Source organism: Drosophila suzukii, chromosome X (assembly GCF_043229965.1).
Source record: "Drosophila suzukii chromosome X, CBGP_Dsuzu_IsoJpt1.0, whole genome shotgun sequence".
NCBI lineage: Eukaryota > Metazoa > Arthropoda > Insecta > Diptera > Drosophilidae > Drosophila > Drosophila suzukii.
In genome coordinates, this window is record NC_092084.1 from 13,863,808 (window position 1) to 13,879,262 (window position 15,455).

General features: G+C 41.6%; 3 protein-coding genes across 3 annotated transcripts; 2 read left to right on the forward strand and 1 right to left on the reverse strand.

Annotated features, from left to right (window-relative positions):
• Positions 1 to 288: 288 nt before the first annotated feature.
• On the forward strand, positions 289 to 4,423 carry LOC108019061 (calaxin). Its single transcript, XM_017086697.4, has 5 exons — positions 289 to 880; positions 3,196 to 3,553; positions 3,613 to 3,736; positions 3,809 to 4,168; positions 4,225 to 4,423. Exons 1-5 carry the CDS (start codon positions 877 to 879, stop codon positions 4,342 to 4,344), a joined length of 966 nt encoding a protein of 321 aa, XP_016942186.2. The 5' UTR covers positions 289 to 876; the 3' UTR covers positions 4,345 to 4,423.
• Positions 4,424 to 7,333: 2,910 nt separating this feature from the next.
• Ldsdh1 (Lipid droplet subset dehydrogenase 1) lies at positions 7,334 to 12,494 on the forward strand. Its single transcript, XM_036819811.3, has 4 exons — positions 7,334 to 7,538; positions 10,610 to 11,102; positions 11,319 to 11,501; positions 11,975 to 12,494. Exons 1-4 carry the CDS (start codon positions 7,519 to 7,521, stop codon positions 12,236 to 12,238), a joined length of 960 nt encoding a protein of 319 aa, XP_036675706.2. The 5' UTR covers positions 7,334 to 7,518; the 3' UTR covers positions 12,239 to 12,494.
• A 271-nt stretch (positions 12,495 to 12,765) lies between these two features.
• Positions 12,766 to 15,175, reverse strand: LOC108018992 (dynein intermediate chain 3, ciliary). The gene is made up of 2 exons (XM_017086601.4): positions 13,615 to 15,175; positions 12,766 to 13,209 (listed from the first exon to the last, which is right to left on the reverse strand). Exons 1-2 carry the CDS (start codon positions 15,139 to 15,141, stop codon positions 12,781 to 12,783), a joined length of 1,956 nt encoding a protein of 651 aa, XP_016942090.2. The 5' UTR covers positions 15,142 to 15,175; the 3' UTR covers positions 12,766 to 12,780.
• Positions 15,176 to 15,455: the final 280 nt, after the last annotated feature.

Genomic DNA, 15,455 nt, shown 5'->3' on the forward strand with positions numbered 1-15,455 from the left:
TTTTTTTTTTTCTATTATAATACATTTTGCTTTACCCATATTTACCTGTTTATTTGTCATCTTTGTCTCCTTTTCACTTTTGCTCTAACTGTCTCCCTCTATCTCTGCACTCCACCATTAAAAATTGTTAATCAAATTGGAGGATTGTGGAGGACACCCGTTGGGATGCATTTAGAGGGTGTGATTTTTAGAGGGATCTTAAGTGAAATTAAATGAAAGTGCAGATATATATATTACCGATCTACTGTACTATGTACTAACACTATAACAATACTTATGCCTAAGTCGAAAAGCAGAATTAATGAGTAATCTGATAGTTGTAAATAAGTTACACACAACACACACACACACACACCATATATATATATATATATGCCGATATCTATCAGGACACACAATAATTAAAACGTAATTCAAGCAATCGGAGTCGAAAGGACATGAACCCCAAGGACGAAGGGAGACAAAAATGAGTAAAAAAAATAGTAAACGCAAAAAAAAAAAAATTAATAAATAAAAAACATGTTACAAACAAGTGAAATCTAACAAATAAAAAGAGGAAACGAAAGAAAAGAAAGTTACGCCCGTTTCTTGGCCTTGTTTTGTCAATAGTTGGTTCTACGCCCGGTACCGCCCCACCAGTAAATCCATGGGGCTGCGGTTACTTTGCTCCTTACCTAGTCCAACTGACAATGCCTGCGGATTGTCAACGCCTTGGAAACTGGTGGAAAGTGGCGCGATTGTTGATTCCTTCTTCGACCTTTTTTTTCGTATCCTTTGTTTTGGCCCAAGGGCCGAGGGACACGGTTTAACGCTCCTGCGTGGAGTTAATCGGGCAATCAAAACAACAACAGGAGGAGTCAGGAGTCAGAGGCCAACATGGGTATATATATATATATATCTACTTTAAAGATCTATAAAACAAAAGCCAACAGCATTTCGTGCCTATCTGTGTGTGTGTGTTTGTGTGTGTACATCCTTGTGTATCCCCGTGTAGTCCTGTGCCGAGTTGTAATTACTCCTGGCGTTTCGACAATTGCCATAGCATACTTTGCAGCGCCCCCACAAAGTGCACCAAGTTGCAAAATAGTTGAACGCAAGTTGTACATCGGCATTGCAGGCTAAAATTCCGTTTGAGGTCAAAAAGGGGAGTTTCTCCGAAAAGTCGAATCCTTCGATGTTCCAGGGGGGGGGTCTGTAAAATAGGTTCCTTAACCAGAGTCACTTCTGTTTGTGATGTAATTGCAGAGTTGCATTGCCTCCACTTGGAAAACCAATAATTTCCCTTTGCCTGGTTACCCTGCAATTTATGGGATACTAGCAAAAATCAATAGAATATGAATAGGTATTTATTTTATCCATTGAAAAGGGTTTTAATAGTGGTATACTTCTAAAAGTTTGCATGTGTTTTAAAGTGCATTCAGCAGGCATTCATTTTTTTTAACATTTTGGTTGTAATGGTATACGTGTCTAAAATTTGATACCAGATATTCATAAACAATTATCTGAGCTTTGGAGTATATAACACTTACATATATGTATCTGTTATGATATGCTCACCTTGAAATATTTAGAACCATATAGTTCCTATGTAAGTACAAGTGGTAAGTCTCTTCAGTTTGTGTTTTATTATTCTAATTTGCCACATTAAAATAATTGTTTTTAAACGTGGGTAAACTCGAAAAGTTTTAACGATTTTTAAATTGGCTAAATGACAGCAATTATTACTTGGCCTGATATCCCTATTAGCCTAACTAGTCCGTGTCCTTGCTGGAATAGATCCCTTCGTTGGGCTTGCCAATTGCGACTGAGACGCTTGGATGGCTAGCACTTTGAGGGATTGGCCAAAAAACAAGCGAGGACCAAGCCCGTCCAGGTCCTATGTCATATGTAATTGGGGGTATATTGTGCGCTAACAGGAAGTTGCAATTTTGGGCGGAGCACAGGTTGATGGACTGCCAGGTCCAAACATGTTTGATTTATTTGCCCCATCCGGGAGTGGTCGAGTGTGGGTGGCGACCCCAACCGTGTTCGTGTGGCAACCGGGCAACCGATATCAACAAATTACATGAAACCGTATGCCGTACATAGGAACGGGTCTAGACAGTCTGTTCTCAAGGGCCCCAAAGACCGAACCCAAACCTAAACTTTACCAACCTCCCCCCCCAGTGGAGCAAATGGAAATGCTAATAAAATTATAGTGTCTAGGGCGGAGGCGGTCATAAACAGACAGATGGATAGACAGACGGGCCCCTATGCTCCTCTACTTATATGGGTAATCACAAGATAATAACATTTTTCTCAAAGGCAGCACGACACAATGAAACAAAAGAAAACAGAACAGTATGAGCGCAGATTGAAATCAAAGTGAACACAGAAGCAAATGAATGCACTCGAAGAAAAGGGGATATTTCATTGTATTTAAGACATACGATAAGCTTGAAAAGTATTAACATGTTTAACGGGGTATTAAAACATAGAAAACCCATTCCCACTTAAAAAAAGCATTACCATCTTATTTCGAAGCATTAGATTAAAGTAAAAGTACTCCAAATTTGATCAATATGAATTTTGGTAGGAAAGACTGCAGCCTATGTATTACCACTAAGAAAATAAGTGTCAAGATCAACTAGAAATTCTTAGTTAAATTTAAAAGTAACATTTTAACCATTAACAAATTGATATTGAAAAATGTAATCTTCAACTCATCTCTCTTTAAAAATAATCCAAAATCGACCAAGAGTGAAAAAAGCAAGATGAGTAAAAAAGGAAAAGGCTACTCAAAACTCTCAAAATACAAATTTTTACAAGTTGAAGCTTAGAATCACACAGTATTTTGTATCCCTTAATTTCACTGACAGGCCAGACCCTTACTATTGGTTTCTCCCAGTGCATTTGAATCGAAATAGCCGGCTGAAACAATTTATGGGCAGAATGTGAACGCTATTACCCATTTCGATGGGCCATGAATGGGGGGATTGTGGTGGTAAAATGGATGTGAGGCCCATTTGCATTTCAGGCCTTTTGTTTGCTCTGTTCCACATACATACTTGAAGGGCTTTTCTGGCCAAACTCGAGCGGGAGTGAGCGTGTCGACTTTGACACATAAAGTAGGAACCCAACCAACCAACCAACCAACCAGCCAACACAGATACAGATAGACACGCACCCATGTAACTGGCAATTTTCGGGTTGCAGGCAAGGCGGGCGCCGGCAAGGGTCGTTCGCCAACACCGACACCCAGTCGTCAGGATGGTGGGGCAACCACCGGCGGTGGTGGTGGTGGTGGTGGTGGTGGTGGTGCAGCGGCACCCACAGCAACTGGAGGCACCACTGGCGCCGGCAGATCCACACTACATGCCAACAAAACGATACTGAAAACGGTATCCGTGTTCCTTGCCAGCGGCAAGCGCAACTCGAGTAACCAACAGTCGAAGGCCGCCGCGGCTGCCTTGCAGAACAAACGGCAACAGCGGCAACGGAGGATGGATGAGCTGAGCGGCAAAGTGAATCCCAAGCTGCTGGACAGCCTACGAAAGAAGACCCGCTTCACCAAGTGAGTTCATATAAACTACATATGTGAAGTGCCTTACTTAACATATGGCGCCCAAACAGGGACGAGCTGGATGCCTTGTGCCGCATCTATCGCAAACTGGTGTCCAATTGTCAATATGCCGCAAAGACTTTGGCCTCCAGCTCCTCGAGTGCAGCGATTGCTAAGCCACATGCCGCTGTGGAGGTAAAAATACTATACATATAGGAAAATCCCAAAAGATCCTAAGAAGTGATCTTTAAATTCCATAAACCACAGGGAATCGATCGCATTGTGTTCCGTGAGCTATTGCACAGCACCTTTGACATCGTCACCGAGGAAATCCTGATGGAGCGCATCTTTTGCAGCTGGGACAAGGCCCACGAGGGTTTGCCCCTTCGCCTTGAGGGTTGGCTCATTGGACTTTCAACATTTCTAAGAGGCACTCCAGCGGAAAGGGCTGCCTTTTGCTTTCGGGTCTACGACCTTAACACTGATGGTTTCATTACCAAGGATGAGATGTTCACGCTGTTAAGAAACTGCCTGATAAAACAGCCACAGGACGAAGATCCGGACGAGGGCGTCAAGGATCTGGTGGAGATTGTGCTCAAGAAGTTCGACCTGGATAAGGATGGCAAGGTGAGTGGGGAGGATGGTTAGTTTTAAGGCCCCTTGAGTCATCTCATCGATTTCAGGTATCCCTGGAGGACTTCATGGGCACCGTCACAGCCGAGCCGTTGTTAATCGAGGCCTTTGGTCAGTGTCTTCCCACGGACAGCGCCGTGGTTTCGTTCTTCTCAACGCTGCAGGTGTGATCTGCATCTGGTTCTATAGTACCCTTGAATTTGTTATGTCTATAATCTATTAAATATAATGAAAATAAACGTTGAACTATCATTTTTGAGAAAATTCTGGAATGGTACTTAAATTAATTTGGTTTGGATGCTTTTGTGGTGGTTATGTAATCGGTAGGCTAGGAACTTCTCATAAATTACATTTGAACTGGTGACCCCGAATAATAGTCAGAATTTGTAAGATTGGTGACAAAGTGGTCTTTAGGAATTCTTCTCCCTGAGTGGTACATTTTATTTATAGGTGGAAGTGTGTCCAAAACTGGTGACCCCGATTAATAGTCAAATTTTGTAAAATAGGTGACATGGTGATTTTTAGGACTTCATCTCTCACAGTAGTGCATTTCATTCATATGTGTTTTTAAGTTTTTATCGGATCTTAGTCAACAGCTTAGGATCTTGTCATAAATCACACCTGAACTGGTGACCCCGAGTAATAGCCAGACGTAAAGCGGGTTCGATTAGTGGACACCGTTAAGACTAATTGCTGTATATAGTTGACTGTGGTGACCCCGACCCACGACAGGGGTGCAATTTGTAGTCGCTAACCTGTAATTGGCACGTATACGTATCCATGTTTGGATTATTCCGGAGACTGAGATGGAGATGGATGCTGCGGATGAGCCGTCAAGGCGTCATATTTATGCAAGCGTCGGGTGAAACAATAAGCCAACCCAGCCAGTCGACCGGTCCGGTAATGCGAGCTAATTTATTCGATTAGCCAGCCGCATCCATAACTTGCAATATATATGTATGTGCATGTGTGCTTACAACTATAGCCGCATAGATACAGACGCCGACTAGTGAATTGTCACGAATCTTGTTTATCTATTGAATGCATTCATGCAACGCCCAAAGCTTGTTCTATTCGGAATTGTTTTGTTTCATTGGGTTACGCCAGGCCCCCTGCCCCCTTGGGGCTCCGATCTATTTGGAATCCCAAATGGCACATGGCACATGGCGAGTGGAAGGTGGACCGGATCGGCGGATAACCGGAATGAGTGCAACATAGTATGCATATGGTGTCCAAGTTCGAGTAGCCGGAAAGGAAGATGCTGCCTTGGCGAAACAATAACCAGATTTTCGGAATAGTTGCTAATAATACTTAGAAGTATAAAACACTAAAATGTTCTGACCTACGCTAACTTCAATTTTAAATATAATTATTAGCAACAACTATTATAACGGAATACTTCTTGGTATCTTTCGATTTTTAATATCATCTAAAAATATATTTCCTTAATATATTCCAAGTTATTCCAAGTTCCAAACGAGTAATACCTAAGATTAATGAATGCCCAACCTGAACAAACGTTAATTATGAACAAAGTAACAAGTCTGTAAAATGTGAATAATGTCATATACAATAAATAATTATGTTTTTCATTCAAGATATTACGTTTTAGAATGTTTAATAAATGTAATTGTTAAAGTAGTTCAGCCTGTACTTAACGATCAATCAGTAAATAGCACAAGTCTTTAAACACTAATTTATTTGGCAGCTGTAAAAAACCAGTAGAAACAATTAAACAAAATATTCAATACTTTGATGCAATGTAAAAATAAACCCGTTGTTCATGAATGATGGAATAGCTTACAATGCAACCTTAACAAAAAAAAAAATCAAACAGAATACTTTAAGCCCTCGTTTATATGGAATATATCGGTATATATGGAATCGCTTGTTTGTGATGACTGATAAATGTATGGTAACAACCCAGTATTATCTATTAGTTAGTAATACAAAGTATGCGGTCGCAAATTGATTGCCAACTTGTTTGACTAATCGAACTCTTATCTTCATGGGTTGGGTTCTACTTGGTCGACTCTTCAGGAGGTGCAATGGGTTGGGTTTTTTTTTCGTGGAAGTGGAACTTAATACTTTGACCCTGGTCGAAAAGTGATTCATCATTAGTTGGCAACTCGTTGCGCAAATTTGTGGTAAGGACTCCAATCTAATCGCAAATTCAGGTGTCCCAGGGGTCAAGTAGTGCACAGGGAAAAAATATAATCATTTCCATAACTCGGTAGAGGCAATCTGATTAGGAATATCAGACATAAGAATTTAAAATTTAACATGATATTAATATTAAGATATGTATAGTACAAAAATTTATAGTAATACATGAATTTATATAATTTTTTGATCTGTAGTCCTTTTCTAAATAAATAAATTTAGTAATAAGGTGTAATATTCTTGATAAAACTGATAGGATTGTCTTAACACCGATCTTTGAAAACTAAAGTTGTAAGAACTGTTATACAGTTTTTGTTTTCCCTTCACTTTTTAAAGATTTACCCCTAAGTGGGGCCATAGATCATCCTGGAGTCCTTATCTCCGATATCGCTTTGGACATGCTGAGGCATTCAAAATGAGAAGAGTAACTGCCCGATGAACCGATCTGAACTGCGACTGAAACCGTATAATGTTCAGCCGAAGGTTTTGTGCTGTATCTGCGACGTGCATCTACTTTAGCACCCCTGTGGCACCCTTGCCACCTTTGGCATCGCTCTATCTTCTCGCTCTCAGTATCTGAGTATCTGAACGATCTGGGTCGTAAACTCCGGCTAGCTGTGTGTATTTATATATGACACATATAGCATTATTTTTTTTTTTTTTATGGGCTACGGCTCGGGGTACAAGTGCACCCCCCATTTGGGGTATTATTATCGGAACCCGATTAACTAACAGGCGGCTGCTATCTAACAAATACTAATGGGGGAACCGGGTGAACCGTTGCACTGTGTGTTTGGATGTCGTTCCATATAGATCGGATCGGATTGTAATGGAATAAATCGGAATGGCAGTGCCATTGAACATATGTCGTAGTCGTGTTTATAGAACGCTCTGCCGGCGCCTCAGTCGACGTCGCTGCCGACAGAGTGTATCTGCGAGTAGTGTACCATATAGTATCTGAAAACCCCTGGCTGTGTGTGTGAGTAGATTTGAAATAATAACTTATAAGACCGGCGTGGCGGTACGGTGCGTAGTGTTTACTTTGCTGAATATTCAGTCCGAATTCGTTAACAGCCGCTAACGGTTTGCTCCGGCTGCTCCGATCGTTCGCGCAGATCCCTTTCTATATAGAATTATTAAATATATACGATCCTTAAAGGATATTACGATCTATAATCAACATGTCAAAAGTGTCGCAAAGGTTTGTAATCAACGAAAAGTAGAGCTGTTGGTAACAAGAAAATTAAAATATGAGAGTGAGAACGAATCAGCTATCTTATCAATCGGACCATATAGTGCATAATACTTATTGTCAGCGATAGCATAACCTTATCTGGGGGTCTACCACCAGTGCCCAGGAGCAGGGTTCAACGGGTTCCGGAACGTAATCTCGATTCCATTGGATAATTGGCTCAGAGAGCCATTATAGATTTAGATCATTTGAACAATTCCAAACTAACCCATCCATTATGGATGATGATCGTGTCAACCTTTGACCATTGTGCAATCTGGATCAGCTCACTTAAGCGCTATTCACCTTCATCCGACTTAGTTTAACTATTGCAAATTGCCCCGCAAACCTTGACCAATGATCGTGTTCAGTTATTAACCTTCAATTATGGTCGCTCAACAGGATAATCCTAGGGGATTTACTTTTAAAAAGTTCGGATTTTATTAAAAACATTACAACGTTATGTAGGTTGTGAAAGGACCGAAATTATCTGTATATAAAATATAAAATTATTAATGTTTTAAAAACAGGAACTTATTTTAATACAAAGTTTCAACGATATATATTTTAGGTTGTGAAAGTACCAAAATTATCAGTATATAATCTATAATGATTAATATTTCAAAACCAGAAACTGAAAAATGGGACATCTGAAAATATGCGATTATTATGATAACCCTAATATCAAAACTAATGATACTCTTTCATGAGAAATTTCCAAATTGATGAGTGACCACATTTTATGAATGATTTATTTTTCAAGTGCACAGAATCATCACAATTTTGGTTGTGCATTTGAATGGAACTATCTAGGTGGGCTGTTCGGGTTCAGCACGGTTTTGGTCCGATCGACTGACTATAAATAGCATTCCAGAAGTGTGGCGATAAGAGTGTTCTCTATGGAAGTGAAATGCGGGAGCCGGATGGGGCGATAGAAAGTGAAAGAGCGCGAGCGAGAGGGACCGAGGCCATGGTCAGGGTTGGTCAAGTCGATGGCACGATCTGGTTGAACATATAACATATATATACTGTAATATATGGGTACGCCTCATTTGTGCTGATCGTAATACGTAACGCCAAAAGGCGAAATACACAAAACAAAACCAAAATGCTCAAAACAGTTCGGCATTATCAAGATCTCACGCAGCTGCAGTCAGAAATGTAATTACAGAACACGAGCTGGGAAAAAACGCTGACCCAAGATGGAACCACCCATTTCGCCCGCCCCCTTTTTGGGGCGCTACTTTCGTACGATCCATTGAAAAAAGAACAAAGTTTATCGTGTTAATGGTGTTAATATTATACTACCAGATAACAAAGTTATATCAGGCTCTATGCAACTAGTTCACAAGATCTAGATCTATTAGAATAATTAGAATTATTTATTTTCAAACCGAAAAGTGAATATGAAATCAAAGAGATCTTTTGAGATGTGCATTAATATTTAAAAGATGAAAAACTTTTTAGTTTTAAATATACTTTTTTTCTATGTATTACAAAAAATGTTATATAGATCGCCAACAATAGAGGATGCCAAAGGTCATCCGATTGTCGCTGGGCTGGAAGATAAGGCAAATACACGCACACTCACATTCCAAATGGCTGTGGGTCATGCAAGAGTTGTAGTCTGGATTAATCCCATTTCATCTCCATTCCGCTCCACTTTACTCCACTTTATAATTATGATGCGCAGATCAAAAGGCAAATTAGTAGCAACACGCACTTCCCAGAAAAACCATAGAACTATACTGCAATCCCTCAAGTTTGATATTATTATTCTCACCAACAACAAAGCTTTTACCATACGGTTTATAAAGTTGTAACAGAAAATTAAATTTTTAATCAGATTTAGTTTGTTTTTTATAGATCAGAGGGATCACATAATAAATTATTCATTTTCACATACCTATCTACGAAAAGGGCTAGTAACCTACATTAAAATTTGATATTAAATTTAACACCTGAATGTAATAACTAAAGGTTAGTGTGCCCGTTAAGTACGCTATAAAGTGCATGAGCGTTTTTAGGTTGAGTTCTATGTTTCAAACAACGAGTTCCTCGATCTGACGTTTACTTTCTTTGAAGCAGCAAAATAAGTTAATTTTTAGGGAGCAGATGCAGATTTTAGTGAAAAATACGATTTTTCTTTCTAGTTTTTCAATAGTAGTGAAGCCAAATCAAGGCGTACAACTGAAAGACCGACAGTTCTGAGCAGCTTGCTTCAATTGCTATCGATCCCTATCACTTTGGGAAAAATTTATTTTTTGACAAATTTTTTCATTTTTTGTAAGGGTAGCTCGGTTTTTTTTGGGATTCAGATTTTGGTCAAAAATGCTCATTTTTTACTGTTTTTTCAGTCGTAGTTTAGTCAAATCAAGGCGTACAGCTAAAAGACCGACAGTTTTGAGCAGCTTGCTTCAATTGCTATCGATCCCTGTCACTTCGGGGAAAATTTATTTTTTGACAAATTTTTTCATTTTTTGTAAGGGGGTAGCTCGGTTTTTTTTCGGATTCAGATTTTGGTAAAAAATACTCATTTTTTTTGGTTTTTCAGTCGTAGCTTAGCCAAATCAAGGCGTACAGCTGAAAGACCAACAGTTTTGAGCAGCTTGCTTCAATTGCTATCGATCCCTGTCACTTCGGGGAAAATTTATTTTTTGACAAATTTTTTCATTTTTTGTAAGGGGGTAGCACAATTTTTTTGGGATTCAGATTTTGGTCAAAAATACTCATTTTTTAGTGGTTTTTCAGTCGTAGTTTATCCAAATCAAGGCGTACAGCTGAAAGACCGACAGTTTTGAGCAGCTTGCTTCAACTGCTATCGATCCCTGTCACTTCGGAGAAAATTTATTTTTTGACAAATTTTTTCATTTTTTGTAAGGGGGTAGCACGATTTTTTTTGGGATTCAGATTTTGGTCAAAAATGCTCATTTTTTAGTGGGTTTTCAGTCGTAGTTTAGCCAAGTCAAGGCGTACAGCTACCGAAAGAGATTCTGTTTTATTATGATACATAGCAATATTCCACGTATTTATTTTTTCAGTGCTGACAATGGCAATGCCAACAGCAATGACATCTACAATATCGTCTTGCTGGTGGTGGACATCGTGCTGCTGATCGTCAAGTTCTGGATCGCCATCTTCGAGGCCATCGTGGGACTATTCCGACCGGCGCCCCTCGAGGAGGTCAACGGCAAGGTGGTCCTGATCACCGGAACTGGCCACGGAATGGGCAAGCAGATGGCCCTGCAGTATGCCAAGTTGGGTGCCACCATCCTGTGCTGGGATGTTAACGAGCAGACCAACAACCAGACCGTCAAGGAGATCAAGGCGAATGGAGGCAAGGCCCACGGATATGTGTGCAATGTTACCAAGCGTGAGGAGCTGATTGAATTGGCCCAGAAGGTGCGCAAGGAGCACGGTTTCGTCCATGTGGTGGTCAACAATGCCGGCATCATGCCCTGCCATCCACTGTTGGAGCACACCGAGTCCGAGATTCGCCTGATGTACGACATCAACGTGCTCTCCCACTACTGGGTAAGTTATAGCCCTTGACACTGGCTTAACTTTCGACTAACTAACTGGATTTCATTACTATTTACTTTACTATTAAAGATCTGATTTCATTTACCTGTTCATATACCAATGATTCTATAAAGATATCATTCTGCATACAGAGATATCTACGTGAACAACGACCTTATAACCTATGTATACCCAAACTAACTTGGATATCATCTTCTCATTCCATAGATCATCCAGTCCTTCCTGCCCGATATGATTGAGCGCAACGAGGGCAGCATTGTGGCCTTATCTTCCTGCGCCGGACTCTTTGGACTGATCAACCTGGTGCCCTATTGTGGCACCAAGTTCGCCGTTCGCGGCTACATGGCCGCCCTCGCCGAGGAGCTGCGTCAGAAGAACCCCAATAACAATGTAAGTATCACTTAATCTTACACTTTTTAGCACCATTTAGTGATTCATGACATTCAAGCTGGGGGCCCAATTAAAAAGTTATAGAATATCATTAAAAATAACTTGGTTTATTGCCAGCGCATGAAGATTTAAATGTTTTTTTACACTTTCTGGTTAATGCACAGGTTCAGCACTCACTTTTTTTGTTAAGCGTGCATCTTAGTTGGTTATAAAAATACAGAATTTTACCTTACCATTTAAAGAAGAGTAGGGGAATATTTGGCCTGTACCGCAGTGTTATCAAAATAGTACTACATATGAAAATATATGAAAAATCAAACGCGAATTCTTTAGAATTTCTCTTAACCTAGATATGTAAATGTTAGAGTTCTTGAAGAGATATTTCAGAACTGCCACTTTCTTAAATTTTTGAAAGTATTTAACAACACACAAGTTGATTCCCATTATTATTATGATCTCCATTTGCCTTCTAGGTCAAGCTGACCACCATCTTTCCCTACATGATCGACACGGGTCTGTGCAAGAACCCCCGCTACCGGTTCCCCAAGCTGTTCAAGCTGATCTCCCCCGAGGTGGCCGCCGGTTCGATTATCGAGGCCCAACGACAGGGATTGGAGGAGGCCGCGATTCCCCGCCATTTCGTGACCATTGAGAAGATCGGTCGCCTGATTCCCCGCAAGGCCATGCGGTTGGTGAATGACTTCCTCGACACGGGAGTTGATACCGATAAGGAGTAGAACCACTCTAGTGCTTTGGATGTAACACCCTACTCTCCCCCAGTAGGTCATAGAGCTTTATTGTTTTTTTTTTTTACTATTATCTCCTTTTAATTGCTGTGTAGAGAAGTGCAACTAATTGCTATATCAAAAGTGAATTTAGCAAGCTCAATTTAGCTGTTAGAAAGGTTGTTACTTAATTAAAGGCTAACGTTGTCGGGCTAATTGTGTTGGTCGTAATAAAGGTCTCCAAAGAGTACTCCATAAAGTTATGAAATGTTGTTTCGCTAGTTTGACCCGAGAGGCTGGTTTAATGTGCTTATCTGGTTGTTCATGCGGTGAGTTTTCCCCATCGTAGCTAGATTTTCAGGTTTCCCTTGGATTGGATTCCCTATATGAATATAAATATATTCATTAAATATTTATTTGGGATACGTAAGTAACAAAGCCTCTATTGACAAAAAATATACCTTTCGAATGGTAATATAATATGAAGTGGAAGATTCTTTACATGTGATATATTTAGATCATATTTTATTCAAACTTCACATTCCTACACATGTTTACTGGGGTTTAACAGATCCTTGCGAACTCCTTGGCTCTGCAGAAAACCTTTTCTCATAGTTCTGTGAAAGCTGCACTTTCTGTTCGGGGTGTGTATATATAACGGGCTCCCCCTGGAGTTTTTCATCGTCTGGATTCCATTCCTCAAAGACCGTGCGCTCCATGATCACCTGCCTCTTGGAGCGCTTTCTTTCCACACTAAGTATCAAATCATGGAATTCACTAATGGCCGTGCGGAATTCTTCGTCGCCCTCGATCATCATCACGAACTGGTCGGGATTGTCGGGATCCAGCTCAAGAACGGGGGCTATCGCCTGCTCCTGCCGCAAACGATCCTCCTCTGCCAATAAAAGGGTTTTCCGTTTGAGCCTTACTTCATCATAACGAGCCTCCAGAAGTTTACTACGCACGATCTCACGTTCAAACATCTGTAGGAAAATTAATGATCATTAAAAGGATTATAATGCCGAAACTTCTACAAGCCCTATACTATGATAAAGATTCAAATCAAAATGCAGGAACCATGTGGTGAAGAATGTCAGTGTTTAGTCGATCCCAAAGTTGAGTCAAGATAATCTTAAAATCTTATAATACTATTTCAAGATCGCTTCATCTCGAAAAACAAACTTGAGAGTACTTTTGTCTTGATTTCAAGAACATTTAATCTCGAATAAGTAAGAAGACGAATTCTCAAAATGAAAAAAAATTGAACTTGACTTTACGTTCTTAATTTTACTGGGTATATTAGATAGGCTAGGATAGATAGAAGATTCAAATCTTTCTGCAAGTGTGTTCTTCAAAGAAAATATTAAAACTAAGATTTCGGTTCGTACTGCCGCTATGAGTGCCTTCTCCTTGCCAGTAGCCTGTCGCATGGACTCATCCAGGGTCAAGATGTGACTATCGCCATTCTTCAGGGCAATGGCCAAGAGATCGCCATCCGGCCGGAAGACCACATCCGCAATCGGAACCTTGAAGTCAATCGAGAGAATGGGCAGTCGATGGTGGAGCAGCAGATCCCAGAAGTCCACCACTCCGTTCATATCTCCAGTGACGAACAGGGAGCAGCGACCCGTGCTCCAGGCTCCGCAGACAATCTGTGTCTTCTTCCGGAAATACATCGTAGAGGGTGCGTCCTTGACCTCCTCCGACCAAATTCTGGCCCGCCAATCCCCCGTGACCAGGAAGTTCTTGACGAAAAAGGGATTGCGATTGATACTGCGCACTGGTCCGGCGAAGAGTTGATAATGGGCCAGGAGCGTTTCCGTGGGAGTCATTCCCTTCCGGTTGCCCACAAAGACGTGACCCATATCGCTGCAGATGATGAAGCGCACCGGGATGGTGTACTCGAATTCCAGCACCGTCACCCCATGCGAATCCATCCTAGATTGACGCTCTTGCGGTTCCGGTTCGAGGAGTAGCTCCTGCATGGGCATCTTGAGATCCCTGGTGTCCCAGTACTTGATGGAACCGTCCAGCGAGCCCGAATAGAACTCCGTGTTGGACTTGGAGTGGACCCAGCAGAGGGCCGAGGTGGTCTCCCTGTGGGACACCTCCAGTGGGCAATTGCGCACCGGCAGACCGCCCTTGAAGGTGTTCCACACACAGACCTGGCCCAGCCCCGTGCCGCCCACCATGTTGTTCTCGTCCTTGGGACAGATCTTGGCCAGCGACACTGGCACCTTGCTGTCGTGGAAAATCTTCGGCTTGAGCGGATTCTTGACGTCCCACACGAAGAAGGCATTGGTGTCGCCAAATGGTTCATCCGTGACCAATCGCAACCGGTCTCCACTTTGGAATTGGTTGGTGAACTGGGTCATAAACTGGCGGTTATTATTGGGCATCCACTCGATGGAGGTTAAGCGGCGGGACGGCAGCCAGAGGTCATGGAAGACATTGGCCACCCTGGCTCGGAATCTCATCCGGAGGTCGTGACCCAAATCAAGCGGCAGATCCGCAAAGAAGTTCTGATAGATATTCAGGGTGTTGTTCTGCTCCGCCACGGCCATTGTGCTCCGGATCATCTCCAGGACCTGCTCACCCCAGCTATCCTCGCGCTCCACCTTCTTGCGATGACGCTGCGTTTGCTCCTCGTCAAAGGGATTCACCTCCTTGGGCCAGCCGCCCTCGTAGTGGTACATCCCGTGCTGATCCAGGGTCACGTTCTCCGTCTCTATGATGGTCAGGGCCATCTGGCAACTCAGTTGGGTGGACCGCACCGAGGGATTGCGCATGATGTACTTAAGCCGCTGGCGGCCACTGGGATGCACGCTGACTATCAGCTCATTGCGATCCTGGAACCGGCACTGCCGTCCAAAGCGACGCCTCTCGCGGGAGTAGATGAACTGGTTCTGGTACATGGTGGGATTTTAAGATGCTTTTGGTGATGGAGGAGTTAGCCTCCTTAGGCTTCTGGCAAGGAACCTGCAGCTTCCAAAGAACTGGGTTGTTTCTAGAAGCAGGTGCAACGGACAAAGCTGCCTTCCGCAAAGATTCTAACTGCAAAACCAAGGATTTCAGGGATTAAGTGTAGTTCTGTTCGTCCTCCTTCTGTGTCCACTATATATTTTTTTCGTTTATTAAATTTTAGTAATTGTTTTTTTTTGTATTTTCTTGTTGTATATGATGTATGTTTGACTATGTTTAAAAATACTACTTTCAAAAACTAGTAAAA

What these genes read in the sequence shown, in the direction of transcription:
- LOC108019061 (XM_017086697.4), top strand. An exon ending in AAGAAGACCCGCTTCACCAA is followed by an intron (nt 3,554 to 3,612) that starts GTGAGTTCATAT and finishes GCGCCCAAACAG; the next exon opens with GGACGAGCTGGATGCCTTGT. An exon ending in AGCCACATGCCGCTGTGGAG is followed by an intron (nt 3,737 to 3,808) that starts GTAAAAATACTA and finishes CATAAACCACAG; the next exon opens with GGAATCGATCGCATTGTGTT.
- Ldsdh1 (XM_036819811.3), top strand. Translation starts at nt 7,519, where the DNA reads ATGTCAAAAGTGTCGCAAAG. An exon ending in ATGTCAAAAGTGTCGCAAAG is followed by an intron (nt 7,539 to 10,609) that starts GTTTGTAATCAA and finishes TTATTTTTTCAG; the next exon opens with TGCTGACAATGGCAATGCCA. An exon ending in AGAAGAACCCCAATAACAAT is followed by an intron (nt 11,502 to 11,974) that starts GTAAGTATCACT and finishes TTTGCCTTCTAG; the next exon opens with GTCAAGCTGACCACCATCTT.
- LOC108018992 (XM_017086601.4), bottom strand. Translation starts at nt 15,141, where the DNA reads ATGTACCAGAACCAGTTCATCTACTCCCGCGAGAGGCGTCGCTTTGGA. An exon ending in AGAAGGCACTCATAGCGGCA is followed by an intron (nt 13,210 to 13,614) that starts GTACGAACCGAA and finishes ATTTTCCTACAG; the next exon opens with ATGTTTGAACGTGAGATCGT.